The sequence below is a fragment of the Sebastes umbrosus genome, chromosome 12, assembly GCF_015220745.1.
Source record: "Sebastes umbrosus isolate fSebUmb1 chromosome 12, fSebUmb1.pri, whole genome shotgun sequence".
Lineage (NCBI taxonomy): Eukaryota > Metazoa > Chordata > Actinopteri > Perciformes > Sebastidae > Sebastes > Sebastes umbrosus.
Genome location: NC_051280.1, coordinates 31,329,837 through 31,348,954, shown reverse-complemented (window position 1 = coordinate 31,348,954; position 19,118 = coordinate 31,329,837). Strand labels below are relative to the sequence as shown.

Genomic DNA, 19,118 nt, shown 5'->3' with positions numbered 1-19,118 from the left:
TCTTCAAACACACCGTGGTCGACCTGAACTTCGGTAGGTGGAAGCAGGAAGTCCAAAAGAACTTTTGTATAACATGGGTGATTATGAGTTGAAATAAAGGAGGGCAAACAGAAGTTAAACCTCCAGTCAGCGAGTATCATGAACCAAACAACCACTAATAAAGGCAATAATTTCAGCTTTTTTAAAATTTTGAATGATGCCGTCGTAGAAAGTCTGTCTATCTATGCAACACAGTGGTTAAAAACGCTGCTCAGTTCTCTGTGACAAAGCTGTTTTAGTGAGGAAAGTTTTCAGGACTGTGACTGACTGAGTCTAAACATGAACACTGTAGTTTGTGGTGTTTCAGGAGGAAAACTGTCTAAGTTCTACTCTCATATTATATTATATTGACTCCCTGACGAAGGCTTGATGCCGAAAGTTGGAGATTGCTTTTGCTAATGTGATTATGCCATTACAATAAAGGCGTTTTAATTGTTTAAAAGGAAAGTGTTTTTTTGTGTATACTCTCATATTAGTTTTACATTTTCTCCATCAGCTTTGTATCATACCCAGGAATGAGGACAGGAGAAAATACTTTGTTCTTGTTTGTTTATTCATCATGTAAACCTTCAGTTTGTTCACACATCCCATCAGTAATCATGTACAGATTCACTTCATCAACACAATCAGTTGGTTTTGACCAGAAAAGAGAACAATGAAGGATCTCCTTATTGATTATGATCAGGATAATTACAGTGAAAAAAAAGTGGGGAGAACATACGGTAAAGGAAGGTCTGGTGCCTTCTCTCTTGAGACTCATGCAGTGGAACAACCTAAAAATGCAAAGTCAGTTCAAGTAAACAAAAATCATCATCATGAGCAGTGAAACAGACACAGGAAGGAGCGCCACCTGAAGACATTCACACATTTACAGAACACCTCAAGAGAAGATGTCAAAGAATCACCATAATGTTTGATGACAGCTGATCTCTGAGCAGTGAAGAAATGACACAACAATCAGCTCTCAGCAACAAACATTTAAGAGTTAAAACACAGAATTCAACCCTTAAATTACTTCTCTCTATTTCAGTTTACAGAACTCAGCAGTGACTCCATAATTGTAATAAAGCCAAATTCCAGCATAGAGAGGCTCAGTGAATGTGGTCTGGACTCTGTGGAGGAGGGTCATGGTTTGATTGTTGGTGGAGATGCTGTAGAAGGACAGAATACCTGCACTGTGATCCAGGTACACTCCTACTCTGGAGGACTGAGGACCTGAGACAGGAGTTTTAACATTGTTGTACCAAAATGCATAACGGTCTCTGTCAAATCTAAATGTCCAAGATTTGTCATTGTGTCCAAATCCACATTCATTCCAGCCCCCTTCTCTGCGGTTGTTCTTGTATGCGACTGCTATAAGAACTCCATTTCCTCGCCACTCCACCTCCCAGTAACAACGTCCAGTCAGACTCTCTCTACTCAGGACCTGCCAACATTCAGTGAATCTGTCCGGGTGATTGGAATATTTCTGATTTTGCTCGGTTGATGTTGCTTTTCTGTTCCCCTCAGATAATAACACCACTTCGTGTGCTGTGTTTGGATCCAGTGTGATTTCTCGGGAATATTTTAAGAATCCAGCTCTGGTCTTGGGCTCTGCTTGTGAATTTGACAGTAAAACATCCACTTCAGTTACTGTCTGCGAGATGTTTGTCCATTTCTCACTCAGAACGACCCGTAGTTTATCCATGACTTCTGACACAGCTACCGTCACATCCTCAAAGTAGCGCAGAGGACGGATATCGATGCTGGATGTAGATTCACTGAGTGGTGACAGTGAGGGGTAGTTGTGTAGAAACTGATTGTGATCCTGTGTGTGACAGCAGCTTCAGCTCAGCGTCTCTCCTCTTCAGCTCAGTGACCTCCTGCTCCAGCTTCTCCTGAAGCTCTTTGACTCGACTCACTTCACTTTTCTGCTGGGATCTGACCTGCTGCTTCACATCACAGCTTCTTTTCTCCATGAGACGGATCAGCTCGGTGAAGATCTTCTCACTGTCCTTCACTGCTTTATCAGCAGAGCGATTGACAGCCTTCACCTCCTGTTGGAGCAGCTTCACATCTTTCTCTCTGTCCTGGATCCTCTGCTGGATGTTGAGTCGACTCACCTCCAGCTCTCTCTGCCTCTTGGTCCTTTCTGCCGCAGCAGAGACGGTGTCGTGGCCTTTATGTTCCTCCACAGAGCAGAGATAACAGATACACTGCTGATCAGTACGACAGAACATCTTCATCACCTCGTTGTGACGAGAGCAGATGTTCTCCTGGAGCTTCTTGGAGGGCTCCACCAGCTTGTGATTTTCAAATAATTCATAATGAGGCTGGAGGTGTTTCTCACAGTAAGAGGCCAGACACACCAGACAGGACTTGAAGGCTTTCAGTTTCCTCCCAGTGCAGACATCACAGGCCACATCTTCAGGTCCAGCATAGCAGTGATCAGCAGGAGCAGCTTGGAGTCCAGTCTTCTTCAGTTGCTCCACTAAATCTGCCAACATGGTGTCTTTCATGAGGACAGGCCTCGGTGTGCAGGTCTGCCGACACTGAGGGCAGCTGTAGATCTTCTTCTCTTCTTCTCCATCCCAGTGAGTTTTAATACAGTTCATGCAGTAGCTGTGTCCACACAGAATAGTCACCGGATCCTTCAGTAGATCCAGACAGATGGAGCAGGAGAATGACTCTCGGTCCAGCTGAACTCCTTGCAGCGCCATATCCAAACAGACTGAGCTCTCAGAGTGGAGCAGGCTGTGTTTTATAGCAGGAAGAAGAGGGAGGAGCAGGATGAGGGGGCGGGACCACAGCAGAGTGGGGGCGGGACCTGTGTGAGTAATGGAGTCACCCCATTGGTCAGTGGAGATGGGGCTTCCCCATTGGTTGGTTCAAAATGATTGTTATTGTTTCAGCCGCTGAAGTCACGATCAGCTTATCCTCTTCTGTTGCTGGGCAACTTGTTCTCCCAGCAAAGCTCGAGCCAGAAAGAAGCATTCACAGGTTTTCTCAGAATTATTATTATTATTTTTTTACAAAACAATAAGATCAAAACTCTGAACAATTAGTTTGTTGCTCACAACAGATTAGAATTTCTCATTCATTCAAGCAAATTGCACCAGTTTTAGCACATGTGTGCAAAAGAGTATAACCACTTGCACATCAAAACTGTCCTCTTCACAACTTCTAAACATTCCTTCATCGTTTGAGCCACCACATGCAAAATGATCCATTCAGTTATCAAAATCATCAAAATTATATTAATATACATTTATATTCTATAAATTAGTACTCTGAGGAGGTACAACTTGTTTTTGTTTTTTGTTTTTTTAAATTTATTTTATTTTACGACTTTACATGAAAAATCAAATCAAAACATAATTTTTTCTATTTACAGTATATGTAAAAATGTTGTTACACAAATAATTTTACTGTGTATATACAAATCCTTCTTCCGTGTAGCTACTACAGTATTGACATTTCCCAGTATACTTTGACCTGCAGTTGAAATGGGAATGTAAAAACGCTCAGTGTGATACACAACAACATTCACCTTGACCAGGAGTCAGCAACCTGCGGCTCTTTAGCTCCTCTCCAGCAGCTCCCTGTGGATTTATAAAAATGCAAATGAATAACTGTTTTTTATTTACATTTTTATTTATCATTATTGTAGATCTATTGTACGACGGATTATTAGGTCCACATTGAGGGAAAAAAATAAATCTGAGATTTGAAAATAAAATCATAATATTACAAGAAAAAAAGTCGTTATATTATGAGAATAAAGTCATAATATTATAAAGTAGTAATTTTCTTTGTTTTTTTCTTTTTTTCATGTTAAGTTATGACTTTATTCTCATAATGTTACTACTTTTTTCTCGTAATATTATAACTTTATTCTGGAAATCTCTGATTTTTTTCCCTCTCAATGTGGCCCTAATACTCCGTAGTACATTTGCACTTTGGCCCTCACTGCATTAGACTTATATACTATATACTTAGACTATAAGCTGTGTTACCTTCATCACGATTATCAAATGTGTTATGGCTCCAAACAGATTTTTTATTTATTATATTTATTTTTTTGCCTAAAATGGCTCTTTTGATATGATACGATACAACTTTATTGTCAGTTTGCACTGAAATTGATTTTGCATCCATAGGCAGCTCAGTTTGAAAAAAAGTACACATACAATAGACATACTGTTACCATAGACAGACAGACAAGTAAGACCCATCAGACAAAAAAAACAAAACACATCACCATTATTCATACAGAACCCATTACAAAATGACCATCTGTCCTCTGGATTCACATGTCTTTAGCAGCACATTTATTATTATTTAGCAACAAGATGGACTGATGGACAAAATAGTAAAGGTTGCTGACCCCTGAGCTAGACTACACTGATATTCTGGTATGGTAGATAGATATCTAAATAGATAGATAGATAGATAGATAGATAGATAGATTTGATATAGATATCAATAGATCAATCCCAAATTGGGAATTCCTTGAGTTACAGCAGCAGGTTATCCAGAAAATGCACAGGACTGACCCATTGTCTTTCAAAACGACAGTAGGACTCATTCAGGTCGTTGGACAGGTGCAAGTCGTTAGTGGAGTGTGTGTGTGTGTGTGTGTGTGTGTGTGTGGGGGGGGGGGGGGGGGGGGGGGGGGGGGGGTAGGTAGGTAGGTAGTGAGCAGGTAGTGTACAGTGGCTTCTCTTGAACAGCCTGTTAACGTCCCTCTCCAGGATGGAGAGAGTCGTCGTCAGTGTTCAAGACTGTCCCATTGTCTTTTAAAACATCAGTAGAACTCATTCAGGTTGTTGGACATGCAGACGTCGTTAGTGGAGTGGGGTGGGGGGGGGCTTTAGGTTTGCATTTGGTATCTATCTGTGAAGCAGAGTCGTTAGTGGAGTGTGGGGGCTTTAGGTTTGCATTTGGTATCTATCTGAGACCCTTTCAGACAGAAGCAGAGTCGTTTACCGAGAACTGCTGTTGGAGTTTCTCAGAGTACAGTCGTTGAGTTTCTCTCACTGCCTTGATAAACCTGTATTTTAACTCTTTAAACGTGTGCATGTCCCCACTCCTGAATGATTTTTCCTACATTTTCCTACACGGCCACACTTCACTAAAAATATTGTATATTTCTCCAAATAGTTTGTTGATTTCTTTTCATATTTTTTTCAATCTTTTTTTATTTAATTTTATTTTTTGTGTCTAAAAGATATGGTTTCAAAAAGTCATCAGAATCTGCCTTTAATGAGCTGCATGCCTCACTGTGTGGAAGTGACTGGGATCATAAGTGTCAGGCAACATCAGACTTGGCTTAAACATTACTTTCCCATACTTTGTAAAACAAAATGTGACCAATAAATATATAGAAAATTAATTTAGTGAGTTGTTATTTATTCTTCAAATAATAAATCATACACCAGCAACTTTGTAAAAAATGTTGTAATGTAGCAAGAATTAAAATTAAGTGTAAACCTTTTTAATACAGCAACAAATTGGTCAAAATTTAAACAGGAATTAAAATTGTAGTAGATGATGTATATAGTATACAAAATAAAATTGAATTGAATAGATCGGCCTCATTGTCACCGATATCCAATCCAGCTATTTGAGTCTGTATCGGCCCGATATCCGTTCCGGTATCGGTGCATTCCTAATTATAACCTCTCCTATAACAGCATATTTAATGTTTACAACTGTATTTCTCTATATTGTCGTTAATTATCAGTTTGTTATGTTTAGTTATAATTACTGACAAATACTGTATAATCATGAACACTTAAAAATGTAATTATATGTGGTTTCAACTACTATTACTATAGTAAGTTATAAACCATTTATTTAATGTATATATACTGCGTATAAATGTGATTAAAGTGACCACTTGGTTTCTTCAGCTTATTCTTGATTTTATTGGTAGACTTTACACCCTTATTATATATATTTTCTTTATCTCTTGTATTCTCTCATCGTCTTTACCTTTAAAAATGTGCACAGAATGCAATTCTCCGAGACTTTGCAGGAGGATGTCCTAACTTAAGATGCAAAAAAAAAAGACAAGCACGATCTCTAATACCAATGTATATACAGTAGGGGTGGGAAAAAAAATCGATTCACATATGTATCGCCATTTTTGTTTTTACGATTTTTAAATAAAACAATTTTTTAATGCCAGAATCGATATATTTGCTTCATTTGAGTCAATTTGGAGGTAGAAGGAAGTTACCACTTTTATTGTGGTAGTCAGAGTAACGTGACGTCATATCCGTTCTGTATCCGTCAACCAAACAAACCAGCCGGCCGCAGCGAGCCGAAGCGAAAAAGTAGAAAACGGCGGAGGGTCTTCGTGGATCCGACCTGCACCCTCACATGTTAAATCCATCGTGGTAAACACTACACATCCAGTAAAGAATGGAAACACTTTGGATTTCACACATTGACAGGAAAAGCAGAGCTAGACATCACGGCTAAAGCTGCATGCTAACTCTGTCACAGACAGGAAACGTCATCGTATCGCGGTAACGTGGCGGTCAAGCCGGCCGTCACTCTCATCTCCGTGGTCAAATGGGCCGACGCTACAACTGTAGATCACCCAGATACTGACATTTATGTTCTCTGCATTCAAACGGCCCCGATGGAGCTGACCATGGATGGATAAAGAGAACGGAGCTGACGGGAGAGCTAGAGACCACCTTGGAGAAGTTAGAGGAAGTAGACACGGGTGACTACGTCTGGTTTCCAAATAAGGTGTTAACAAAGGGAACTGTATATACAAAATAGATATATAGAAATAAGATTGATTGGATTATATTCACCAGAAGTATAAAACATTACATGTCCCTTATAAATTAAAAAGAAAATACCTCTAATTTGTGAGGGAAATGTCTTTATTCTTTTGATTTATTGGTTGCTGGAAATTCTTTTATAAATAATTCCTGACAATGACTGATATATTTGACTTCAGGACATCTCTGACTACATACAGGCTGACATTTTTACTGTATTCATTTTGATATTTTCCAAAGTTCCTAGAAGTGTATGATTCAACTTTTCCCCATGGTCTAGTGTTAAAAAAGTGAATACAAATCGAGTCGAATCACAATACTTGTAGAATCGCAATACATATCGAATCGGTACCCAAGTATTGTGATAGTATCAAATTGTGAGATAGGTGAATCGTCCCAGCCCTAATATACTGACATATCTGCTCACAATACTCCGTCCTAAACATTGTACTTTGTGGTGTTTCAGGAGGAAAACTGTCTCAGTTATTCTCTCATATTAGTTTCACATTTTCTCCACCAGATTTGTATGATACCCTGGAATGAAGACAAGGAGGAAAATACTTTGTTCATGTTTGTTTATTCATCATGTAAACCTTCATTTTGTTCACACATCCCATCAGCAAAGTCTGTTAAATGACTCTTGTTCAAGTATTTCATGTACAGATTCACTTGATCCGCACAATGTTTCACAAAATACAGAATTCAACCCACTGTCCCTTAAATTACTCCTGTCTGTATTATTTGAGTTTACAGAACTCAGCAGTGTCTCCCTCAGAAACCCTGTGTGGCCCAAGTCCAGCATAGAGAGGCTCAGTGAATGTGGTCTGGACTCTGTGGAGGAGAGTCATGGTTTCAGAGACGTTGTAGAAGGACAGAATACCTGCACTGTGATCCAGATACACTCCTACTCTGGAGGACAGAGGACCTGAGGACACAGGACCTGAGATACGAGTGAAGGTACCGTTGTGGATAAAGCCATATTTCTGTTCGAAACAATACAATGACCAAGATTTGTCATTAAATCCGAATGTACAGTCTTCCCCTGTCCACCGGTCTCTGCTGATAGTCTTGTATGCAACTGCTATATAAATCCCTTTCCCTGTCCACTTCACCTCCCAGTAACAACGTCCGGTCAGACTCTCTCTACTCAGGACCTGAGGCCCTAAAGCACAGAACCTGTCTTGGTGCGGAGGATAAGTCTGTGGTCGTGTTATTAAAGTTACTTTTCTGTTCCCCTCAGATAATGACAGCCAATTTTGTGCTGTGTTTGGATCCAGTGTGATATCACGTGAATATCGTAAGAATCCAGCTCTGGTCTTGGGCTCTGGTTGTGGCAGTAAAACATCCACTGTCATGTGCCAACACTCAGAGCAGATGACGAGTTTCTTCCCATGCTTTTCAAAGCAAGAGCGTTTAAGAGAGTTCTGCTGGGATCTGACCTGCTGCTTCACATCACAGCTTCTTTTCTCCATGAGAAGCATCAGCTTGGTGAAGATCTTCTCACTGTCCTCCACTGCTTTATCAGCAGAGCGATTGACAGCCTTCACCTCCTTTTGGAGCAGCTTCACATCTTTCTCTCTGTCCTGGATCCTCTGCTGGATGTTGAGTCGACTCACCTCCAACTCTCTCTGCCTCTCGGTCCTTTCTGCTGCAGCTGAGACGGTGTTGTGTCCACAGGGAATAGTCACCGGATCCTTCAGTAGATCCTGACAGAATAAACAGCAGAAGGTCTTTCGGTCCAGTTGAACTCCTTGCTGCGCCATTTCGCCCTGTAGCAGTGACTTTGTGAGAGTTTCATTGACTTAAATACAAACTCTGCTCCTTTTGTTCATGTTCATATGTTAATCTGCACTGAATGGGGTTTGTCAGCTCCTGCCCTATCACAGGTTGGTAACACCCATCTTCACACTTGCATATCAGTGAGGGGGAGGGAACAAGGCGATATTTGCACAGAGTGGAGCTGGCTGCGTTTGAGAGCAGGATGAAGAGGGAGGAGTTATCAAGCTTTCATGCAATAGAAAGCCAAAGTCACGCCTCTTCCGGTGGACCGCCATGGGACCTTGTTTCGGAAAAAATATGAACAGTAGTCAACGGAGAGAGATAAATCACAGATACCACAGTATCAAGGAGAAAGTGAGGAGTATCCTGGCAGATAGATCCCATCCTCTCTTCAGCTAGTTTGAGCTGAACGAGGTGCTATAGAGTCCATCTGGCAACTAAAAATGTGGTTAAAAAATCCTTCATCCCAAATGTCATCAATATTCTTTACTCAGCAAAGTGACCGAGCAGATCTAAGCCACATGAACTGTTTTAATTTGTAACATAGCCTGTCTATATATCTGTTTTTTAATAACTCCTGTCTGATTTTAATGTTGTTTCTTGTGATTGGTGATTCGAAGACAAATTTCCTCCCTGGTGGATAATAAAGATGTATTGTATTGCATTGTAAATATCTTTTTGATCCCTTTTTAATTGCGTCATGAATTACACATTATGATGTTTGTCAATGTAAAAGATAATTTTGCACGTTAAGAAAGTCTCAGGGATTTCTTTCTTTGTAATTGTCTGTTAGATAAAAACATAGTAAACACAGTTTACTGTGAAAACACACATTTGTGTATGGGGATATTGGATTTTACCGTTTGGGGTCTAGAATGTGACAGGGGGTCTTTCACAGGGTTGACACATATAATCTATAACTATGCATTATAAGCTTGTCATGTTTTGTAATGTAAAATTTGTTACCAGTAACTGTATCCTTCAGACCAATGCAGAAGAGGAAAAAGTAGAATATTTCTCTCTGAGTTGTAGTGAAGTAGAAGTATAAAGTAGCCGAAACAAGAATACTCAAGTCACAAAGTTGTACTTGACTGTAGTACTTGAGTAAAACTATTTCATTATCACTGCTGATTGTCTGAACAAACAGCTTTTACATGTCAAAGAAGGTAAACAGAAGATGAGTTGTTCTCAGTAAACGACTCTGCTTCTGTCTGAAAGGGTCTCAGATAGATACCAAATGCAAACCTAAAGCCCCCCCCCCCCCCCCCCACACTAACAATGTCTGCATGGCCAACGACCTGAATGAGTTCTACTGTCGTTTTAAAAGACAATGGGACAGTCCTGAACACCAACGACGACTCTCTCCTACCTGTAGAGGGATGTTAACAGGCTGTTCAAGAGAAGCCACTGTACACTACCTACTCAGCAGCAAACAGCAGACTCTAATCCAGAATGAACCAGATGAGCTGCAACTACTAATCAACAGACAGCACTCAAATGTATTAGTTTCCTCATACCCTTAAAATTAGAAAAGATTTACTGATAGTTGTAAATGAATTGGTTCATAGTAAAGTATCAGCTTGAAATGAAATCTTCAAACACACCGTGGTCACCGTGGTTAGCGAGTATCATGAACCAAACAACCAATAATAAAGGCAATAAGTTCAACTTTTTTTAAATTTTGAATGATGTCGTCCCAGAAAGTCTGTCTATCTATGCAACACCGTGGTTAAAAACGCTGCTCATTTCTCGGTGACAAAATGTTTTAGTGAGGAAAGTTTTAAGGACAGAGACTGACAGACTCTAAACATTAACACTGTAGTTTGTGTTGTTTCAGGAGGAAAACTGTCTCAGTTATTCTCTCATATCAGTTTCACATTTTCTCCACCAGCTTTCTATGATACCCTGGAATGAAGACAAGGAGGAAAATACTTTGTTTATGTTTGTTTATTCATCATGTAAACCTTCAGTTTGTTCACACATCCCATCAGTAATCATGTACAGATTCACTTCATCAACACAATCAGTTGGTTTGACCAGAAAAGAGAACAATGAAGGATCTCCTTATTGATTATGATCAGGATAATTACAGTGTAAAAAAAGTGGGGAGAACATACGGTAAAGGAAGGTCTGGTGCCTTTTCTCTTAAGACTCATGCAGTGGAACAACCTAAAAATGCAAAGTCAGTTCAAGTAAACAAACATCATAATCATGAGCAGTGAAACAGACACAGGAAGGAGCGCCACCTGAAGACATTCACACATTTACAGAACACCTCAAGAGAAGATGTCAAAGAATCACCATAATATTTGATTGACAGCTGATCTCTGAGCAGTGAAGAAATGACACAACAATCAGCTCTCAGCAACAAACATTTAAGAGTTAAAACACAGAATTCAACCCTTAAATTACTTCTCTCTATTTCAGTTTACAGAACTCAGCAGTGACTCCATAATTGTAATAAAGCCAAATTCCAGCATAGAGAGGCTCAGTGAATGTGGTCTGGACTCTGTGGAGGAGGGTCATGGTTTGATTGTTGGTGGAGACGCTGTAGAAGGACAGAATACCTGCACTGTGATCCAAGTACACTCCTACTCTGGAGGACTGAGGACCTGAGACAGGAGTTTTAACATTGTTGTACCAAAATGCATAACGGTCTCTGTCAAATCTAAATGTCCAAGATTTGTCATTGTGTCCAAATCCACATTCATTCCAGCCCCCTTCTCTGCGGTTGTTCTTGTATGCGACTGCTATAAGAACTCCATTTCCTTGCCACTCCACCTCCCAGTAACAACGTCCAGTCAGACTCTCTCTACTCAGGACCTGCCAACATTCAGTGAATCTGTCCGGGTGATTGGAATATTTCTGATTTTGCTCGGTTGATGTTGCTTTTCTGTTCCCCTCAGATAATAACACCACTTCGTGTGCTGTGTTTGGATCCAGTGTGATTTCTCGTGAATATTTTAAGAATCCAGCTCTGGTCTTGGGCTCTGCTTGTGAATTTGACAGTAAAACATCCACTTCAGTCACTGTCTGCGAGATGTTTGTCCATTTGTCACTCAGAACGACCCGTAGTTTATCCATGACTTCTGACACAGCTGCCCTCACGTCCTCAAAGTAGCGCAGAGGACGGATATCGATGCTGTATGTAGATTCTCTGAGTGGTGACAGTGAGGGGTAGTTGTGTAGAAACTGATTGTGATCCTCTGTGTGTGACAGCAGCTTCAGCTCAGCGTCTCTCCTCTTCAGCTCAGTGATCTCCTGCTCCAGCTTCTCCTGAAGCTCTTTGACTCGACTCACTTCACTTTTCTGCTGGGATCTGACCTGCTGCTTCACATCACAGCTTCTTTTCTCCATGAGAAGCATCAGCTTGGTGAAGATCTTATCACTGTACTTCACTGCTTTATCAGCAGAGTGATTGACAGCCTCCACCTCCTTTTGGAGCAGCTTCACATCTTTCTCTCTGTCCTGGATCCTCTGCTGGATGTTGAGTCGACTCACCTCCAGCTCTCTCTGCCTCTCGGTCCTTTCTGTTGCAGCTGAGACGGTGTCGTGGCCTTTATGTTCCTCCACAGAGCAGAGATAACAGATACACTGCTGATCAGTACGACAGAACATCTTCATCACTTCGTCGTGACGAGAGCAGATGTTCTCCTGGAGCTTCTTGGAGGGCTCCACCAGCTTGTGATTTTCAAATAATTCATAATGAGGCTGGAGGTGTTTCTCACAGTAAGAGGTCAGACACACCAGACAGGACTTGAAGGCTTTCAGTTTCCTCCCAGTGCAGACATCACAGGCCACATCTTCAGGTCCAGCATAGCAGTGATCAGCAGGAGCAGCTTGGAGTCCAGTCTTCTTCAGCTCCTCCACTAAATCTGCTAACATGGTGTTTTTCATCAGGACAGGCCTCAGTGTGAAGGTGTGCCAACACTCAGGGCAGATGATGATTTTCTTCCCATTCTTTTCAAAGCAAGAGCGTTTAAGACAGTTCATGCAATAGCTGTGTCCACAGGGAATAGTCACCGGATCCTTCAGTAGATCCTGACAGAATAAACAGCAGAAGGTCTTTCGGTCCAGTTGAACTCCTTGCTGCGCCATTTCACCTTGTGGTAGTGACTGTGTGAGAGTTTCTCTGACTTAAATACAAACTCTGCTTCTTTTGTTCATGTTCATATGCTAATCTGTACTGAATGGGGCTTATCAGCTCCTGCCCTATCACAGGTTGGTTACACCCATCTTCACACTTGCATATCAGTGAGGGGGAGGGAACAAGGCGACATGTGCACAGAGCGGAGCTGGCTGTGTTTTAGAGCAGGATGAAAAGGGAGGAGTTATCAAGCTTTCATGCAATAGAAAGCCAAAATCACGCCTCTTCCGGTGGACCGCCATGGGACCTTGTTTCGGAAAAAATATGAACAGTAGTCAACGGAGAGAGATACAGTGCCTTCAGAAAGTATTCAGACCCTTTCACTTTTTTTCACATTTTGTTATGTTGCAGCCTTATTTTAAAATGGATAAAATTATTTTTTTCCCTCATCAATCTACACTCAAATTTATTAAAAAGGAAAAACTGAAATATCACATTTACATAAGTATTCAGACCCTTTGCTATGACACCTGAAATTTAGCTCAGGTGCCTCCCATTTCCCTCGATCATCTTTGAGATGTTTCTTCACCTTGACTGGAGTCCACCTGTAGTAAATTCAATTGATTGGACAAAACACCACCGAGAAAAATCCAGCGTTTTGCAGGATTTTGTAATATTGATGTTCTTGTTTGATATTTTTTTCATGTTTTTTTTTTTTTGTGCAAATAACTGATGACTAACTAATGACTTATAAAGTATCTTTGATGCAAATGTTTGGATTCTAGTTTTGTTTCCATTTATTCGATTTATGTCCATTCATTCATTCATTCATTATCCGCAACCGCTTATTCTATTCAAGGTCACGGGAGGGGGGAATGGAGCCGATCCCAGCTGTATGATTTATGTTCATATCACTGTTATTATATTAATGGTACTAAACCGTTGCTAGGTAGCAGGGCTGGCGATAGTCTTTGGTGATTTATGTTTTCTCATTTTTATTAATAACTGTATAATATCAATAAACAATTGGTCCCTGATATTGTTGGCTTAAAAGTGTTTAGTCAGTTTAACTACAACGAGAGTTAGTAGACCACAGTTGTGGTTCTGTGGTTCATCCCCACTGTAAGTAACATTGTGACTGTTACTATACTACTGATATCTACTACAGGAGGCTATGTGCACACAATGAATTCTTTGGCCATGACATTTAACCTGTGCATCAGCACATTCTACCATTGTGCATGGTATAAAATCAATAAGAAACAACTAAATAGTAAACCTTTGACTCCAAAGAAAGTATTCTTATTATAATAATGAAATATGATCAAGTTAAACTTAGATAGTAACAAATAAGATCAATAACAATGTAAAAAGAATTCAAAGTCAAGTATGTATTTTCAATATAAAAATGGTCAAAAATATTATAAAGTAAAACTACAATTTCACGTGTATTAATGTTGTTACTAGAAATACACTTGAAGTGTTGTTTTAGCAGCGTTACGGCCTCATCTTTTAGAAAAAATTCAGAAAAAAGACCAGCACAGCATTTTATGATGTTTTTAAATGCAGTTTATTAACAAACAGCTCAGCAGAACCTGGTATAGGTGTGTCTATTTTTATTTAAAAATGTGTATATTTGGGATATTTAAACAGCTAAGGTTGGAAAAGGAAGAATCATTCAGGAGTGGGGACATGGACATGTTTAAAGTGAGTATTTAATTTAGATTAGATTGAATGGGCAACGTTGGCACCTTTAGCAGCCTCTGCATCAGTGTATGAATGTGTGTGAATGGGTGAATACTGACATGTAGTGTAAAGCGCTTTGAGTGGTCGGATGACTAGAAAAGTGCTATATAAATGCAAGTCCATTTACCATTTAAAGAGTTCAAATACAGGTTTATCAAGGCAGTGAGAGAAACTAAACGACTGTACTCTGAGAAACTCCAACAGCAGCTGTCAGTAAACGACTCTGCTACTGTCTGAAAGGGTCTCAGATAGATACCAAATGCAAACCTAAAGCCCCCACCCCACTCCCATAACGATGGCAAACGACCTGAATGAGTTCTACCGTCGTTTTAAAAGACAATGGGACAGTCCTGAACAACGACGACGACTCTCTCCATCCTGAGAGGGATGTTAACAGGCTGTTCAAGAGAAGCCACTGTACACTACCTGCTCAGCAGCAAACAGCAGACTCTAATCCAGAATGAACCAGATCAGCTGCAACTACTAATCAACAGACAGCACTGAAACTTATTAGTTTCTTCATACCCTTAAAATTAGAAAAGATTTACTGATAGTTGTGTATAAATTGGTTCATAATAAAGTATCAGCTTGAAATGAAATCTTCAAACACACCGTGGTCGACCTGAACTTCAGCAGGTGGAAGCATGAAGTCCAAAAGCACTTTTGTAAAACATGGGTGATTATAAATTGAAATAAAGGAGGGCAAACAGAAGTAAAACCTCCAGTCAGCGAGTATCATGAACCAAACAACCACTGATAAAGGCAATAATTTCAGCTTTTTTAAAATTTTGAATGATGCCGTCGTAGAAAGTCTGTCTATCTATGCAACACAGTGGTTAAAAACGCTGCTCAGTTCTCTGTGACAAAGGTGTTTTAGTGAGGAAAGTTTTAAGGACTGACACTTACAAAAACAAATTTTCTTCTGCTCTAAACATGAACACTGTAGTTTGTGGTGTCTGAAAACTGTCTCAGTTATACTCTCATATTATATTATATTGACTCCCTGACGAAGGCTTGATGCCGAAAGTTGGAGATTGCTTTTGCTAACATAATTATGCCATTACAATAAAGGCATTTTAATTGTTTAAAAAGAAAGTGCCGTGCAGTTTTTTTTGTGTATACTCTCATATTAGTTTTACATTTTCTCCATCAGCTTTGTATTATACCCTGGAATGAGGACAGGAGAAAATACTTTGTTCTTGTTTGTTTATTCATCATGTAAACCTTCAGTTTGTTCACACATCCCATCAATAATCATGTACAGATTCACTTCAACAACACAATCAGTTGGTTTGAATAGAATCTCAGCGATGTAAAAGAGAACAATGAAGGATCTCCTTATTGATTATGATCAGGAGAATTGCAGTGAAAAAAAATGGTGAGAACATACGGTAAAGGAAGGTCTGGTGCCTTCTCTCTGAAGACGCATGCAGTGGAACAATCTAAAAATGCAAAGTCAGTTCAGGTAAACAAACATCATCATGAGCAGTGAAACAGACACAGGAAGGAGTGCCACCTGAAGACACTCACACATTTACAGAACACCTCAAGAGAAGATGTCAAAGTACCACCATAATGTTTGATGACAGATGATCTCTGAGCAGTGAAGAAATGACACAACAATCAGCTCTCAGCAACAAACATTTAAGAGTTAAAACGCAGAATTTAACCCTTAAATGACTTCTCTCTATTTCAGTTTACAGAACTCAGCAGTGACTCCATAATTGTAATAAAGCCAAATTCCAGCATAGAGAGGCTCAGTGAATGTGGTCTGGACTCTGTGGAGGAGAGTCATGGTTTGATTGTTGGTGCAGACGCTGAAGAAGGACAAAATACCTGCACTGTGATCCAAGTACACTCCTATTCTGGAGGACAGAGGACCTGAGACAGGAGTTTTAACATTGTTGTACCAAAATGCATAACGGTCTCTGTCAAATCTAAATGTCCAAGATTTGTCATTGTGTCCAAATCCACATTCATTCCAGCCACCTTCTCTGCGGTTGTTCTTGTATGCGACTGCTATAAGAACTCCATTTCCTTGCCACTCCACCTCCCAGTAACAACGTCCAGTCAAGCTCTCTCTACTCAGGACCTGACCCCATACAGTGAATCTGTCCGGGTGACTAGAATATTTCTGATTTTGATCTGTTGATGTTGCTTTTCTGTTCCCCTCAGATAATAACACCACTGTGTGTGCTGTATTTGGATCCAGTGTGATTTCTCGGGAATATTTTAAGAATCCAGCTCTGGTCTTGGGCTCTGCTTGTGAATTTGACAGTAAAACATCCACTTCAGTCACTGTCTGTGAGATGTTTGTCCATTTCTCACTCAGAACGTCCTGTAGTTTATCTATGACTTCTGACACAGCTACCGTCACGTCCTCAAAGTAGCGCAGAGGACGGATATCAATGCTGGATGTAGGCTCACTGAGCGGTGACAGAGAAGGGTAGCTGTGTAGAAACTGGTTTTGATCCTCTGTGTGTGACAGCAGCTTCAGCTCAGCGTCTCTTCTCTTCAGTTCAGTGATCTCCTGCTCCAGCTTCTCCTGAAGCTCTTTGACTCGACTCACTTCACTTTTCTGCTGGGATCTGACCTGCTGCTTCACATCACAGCTTCTTTTCTCCATGAGACGGATCAGCTCGGTGAAGATCTTCTCACTGTCCTCCACTGCTTTATCAGCAGAGCGATTGACAGCCTCCACCTCCTGTTGGAGCAGCTTCACATCTTTCTCTCTGTCCTGGATCCTCTGCTGGATGTTGAGTCGACTCAGCTTGAGCTTTAAATGTTCATCTGGAGAGCAGATACCCTGCTGGTGAGTACAGCAGAGCATCTTCATCACCTCATCTTGATGACGAGAGCAGATGTTCTCCCAGAGATTCTTGGAGGGCTCCACCAGCTTGTGCTTTTCAAAAGCAGGCGATTCATAATGAGGCTGGAGGTGTTGCTCACAGTAAGAGGCCAGACACACCTGACAGGACTTGAAGGCTTTCAGTTTCCTCCCAGTGCAGACATCACAGACCAAATCTTCAGGTCCAGCATAGCAGCGATCAGCAGGAGCAGCTTGGAGTCCAGTCTTCTTCAGTTGCTCCACTAAATCTGCTAACATGGTGTTTTTCATCAGGACAGGCCTCAGCGTGAAGGTGTGCCAACACTCAGGGCAGATGACGATTTTCTTCCCATGCTTTTCAAAGCAAGAGCGTTTAAGACAGTTCATGCAGTAGCTGTGTCCACAGGGAATAGTCACCGGATCCTTCAGTAGATCCTGACAGAATAAACAGCAGAAGGTCTTTCGGTCCAGTTGAACTCCTTGCTGCGCCATTTCGCCCTGTAGCAGTGACTGTGTGAGAGTTTCATTGACTTAAATACAAACTCTGCTCCTTTTGTTCATGTTCATATGTTAATCTGCACTGAATGGGGTTTGTCAGCTCCTGCCCTATCACAGGTTGGTAACACCCATCTTCACACTTGCATATCAGTGAGGGGGAGGGAACAAGGCGATATTTGCACAGAGTGGAGCTGGCTGTGTTTGAGAGCAGGATGAAGAGGGAGGAGTTATCAAGCTTTCATGCAATAGAAAGCCAAAGTCACGCCTCTTCCGGTGGACCGCCATGGGACCTTGTTTCGGAAAAAATATGAACAGTAGTCAACGGAGAGAGATAAATCACAGATACCACAGTATCAAGGAGAAAGCGAGGAGTATCCTGGCAGATAGCTCCCATCCTCTCTTCAGCTAGTTTGAGCTGAACGAGGTGCTATAGAGTCCATCTGGCAACTAAAAATGTGGTTAAAAAATCCTTCATCCCAAATGTCATCAATATTCTTTACTCAGCAAAGTGACCGAGCAGATCTAAGCCACATGAACTGTTTTAATTTGTAACATAGCCTGTCTATATATCTGTTTTTTAATAACTCCTGTCTGATTTTAATGTTGTTTCTTGTGATTGGTGATTCGAAGACAAATTTCCTCCCTGGTGGATAATAAAGATGTATTGTATTGCATTGTAAATATCTTTTTGATCCCTTTTTAAATTGCGTCATGAATCACACATTATGATGTTTGTCAATGTAAAAGATAATTTTGCACGTTAAGAAAGTCTCAGGGATTTCTTTCTTTGTAATTGTCTGTTAGATAAAAACATAGTAAACACAGTTTACTATCAAAACACACATTTGTGTATGGGGATATTGGATTTTACCGTTTGGGGTCTAGAATGTGACAGGGGGTCTTTCACAGGGTTGACACATATAATCTATAACTATGCATTATAAGCTTGTCATGTTTTGTAATGTAAAATTTGTTACCAGTAACTGTATCCTTCAGACCAATGCAGAAGAGGAAAAAGTAGAATATTTCTCTCTGAGTTGTAGTGAAGTAGAAGTATAAAGTAGCCGAAAACAAGAATACTCAAGTCACAAAGTTGTACTTGACTGTAGTACTTGAGTAAAACTATTTCATTATCACTGCTGATTGTCTGAACAAACAGCTTTTACATGTCAAAGAAGGTAAACAGAAGATGAGTTGTTCTCAGTAAACGACTCTGCTTCTGTCTGAAAGGGTCTCAGATAGATACCAAATGCAAACCTAAAGCCCCACCTAAAACCTAAAACCCCCCACTCCACTAACGACGTCTGCATGGCCAACGACCTGAATGAGTTCTACTGTCGTTTTAAAAGACAATGGGACA

General features: G+C 40.5%; 4 protein-coding genes across 4 annotated transcripts; all 4 read right to left on the bottom strand.

Moving 5' to 3' along the window:
- Nucleotides 1-809: 809 nt before the first annotated feature.
- On the bottom strand, nucleotides 810-2,783 carry LOC119499433 (tripartite motif-containing protein 16-like). The gene is given in 2 exon segments (XM_037788748.1): nucleotides 810-1,853; nucleotides 1,855-2,783. Coding segments are annotated over 2 exon segments (1,677 nt in total). The 5' UTR covers nucleotides 2,739-2,783; the 3' UTR covers nucleotides 810-1,060.
- Nucleotides 2,784-7,534: 4,751 nt separating this feature from the next.
- LOC119499284 (tripartite motif-containing protein 16-like) lies at nucleotides 7,535-8,584 on the bottom strand. Its single transcript, XM_037788558.1, has 3 exons — nucleotides 8,510-8,584; nucleotides 8,045-8,143; nucleotides 7,535-7,933 (listed from the first exon to the last, which is right to left on the bottom strand). Exons 1-3 carry the CDS (start codon nucleotides 8,582-8,584, stop codon nucleotides 7,559-7,561), a joined length of 549 nt encoding a protein of 182 aa, XP_037644486.1. The 3' UTR covers nucleotides 7,535-7,558.
- A 1,953-nt stretch (nucleotides 8,585-10,537) lies between these two features.
- LOC119498698 (E3 ubiquitin/ISG15 ligase TRIM25-like) lies at nucleotides 10,538-12,698 on the bottom strand. The gene has a single exon (XM_037787737.1). The coding sequence runs from the start codon at nucleotides 12,696-12,698 to the stop codon at nucleotides 11,019-11,021; it is 1,680 nt and encodes a 559-aa protein (XP_037643665.1). The 3' UTR covers nucleotides 10,538-11,018.
- A 2,870-nt stretch (nucleotides 12,699-15,568) lies between these two features.
- Nucleotides 15,569-17,752, bottom strand: LOC119499281 (tripartite motif-containing protein 16-like). Its single transcript, XM_037788555.1, has 3 exons — nucleotides 17,678-17,752; nucleotides 16,270-17,365; nucleotides 15,569-15,600 (listed from the first exon to the last, which is right to left on the bottom strand). The coding sequence occupies exons 1-3, from the start codon at nucleotides 17,750-17,752 to the stop codon at nucleotides 15,569-15,571; spliced, it is 1,203 nt and encodes a 400-aa protein (XP_037644483.1).
- Between the last annotated feature and the right edge of the window lie 1,366 nt (nucleotides 17,753-19,118).

What these genes read in the sequence shown, in the direction of transcription:
- LOC119499284 (XM_037788558.1), bottom strand. Translation starts at nt 8,584, where the DNA reads ATGGCGCAGCAAGGAGTTCAACTGGACCGAAAGACCTTCTGCTGTTTA. An exon ending in AGGATCTACTGAAGGATCCG is followed by an intron (nt 8,144 to 8,509) that starts GTGACTATTCCC and finishes CCACAACCAGAG; the next exon opens with CCCAAGACCAGAGCTGGATT. An exon ending in TATCTGAGGGGAACAGAAAA is followed by an intron (nt 7,934 to 8,044) that starts GTAACTTTAATA and finishes TGTTACTGGGAG; the next exon opens with GTGAAGTGGACAGGGAAAGG.
- LOC119498698 (XM_037787737.1), bottom strand. Translation starts at nt 12,698, where the DNA reads ATGGCGCAGCAAGGAGTTCAACTGGACCGAAAGACCTTCTGCTGTTTA.
- LOC119499281 (XM_037788555.1), bottom strand. Translation starts at nt 17,752, where the DNA reads ATGGCGCAGCAAGGAGTTCAACTGGACCGAAAGACCTTCTGCTGTTTA. An exon ending in AGGATCTACTGAAGGATCCG is followed by an intron (nt 17,366 to 17,677) that starts GTGACTATTCCC and finishes CAACACCTCCAG; the next exon opens with CCTCATTATGAATCGCCTGC. An exon ending in GTACTTGGATCACAGTGCAG is followed by an intron (nt 15,601 to 16,269) that starts GTATTTTGTCCT and finishes TCCTCATTCCAG; the next exon opens with GGTATAATACAAAGCTGATG.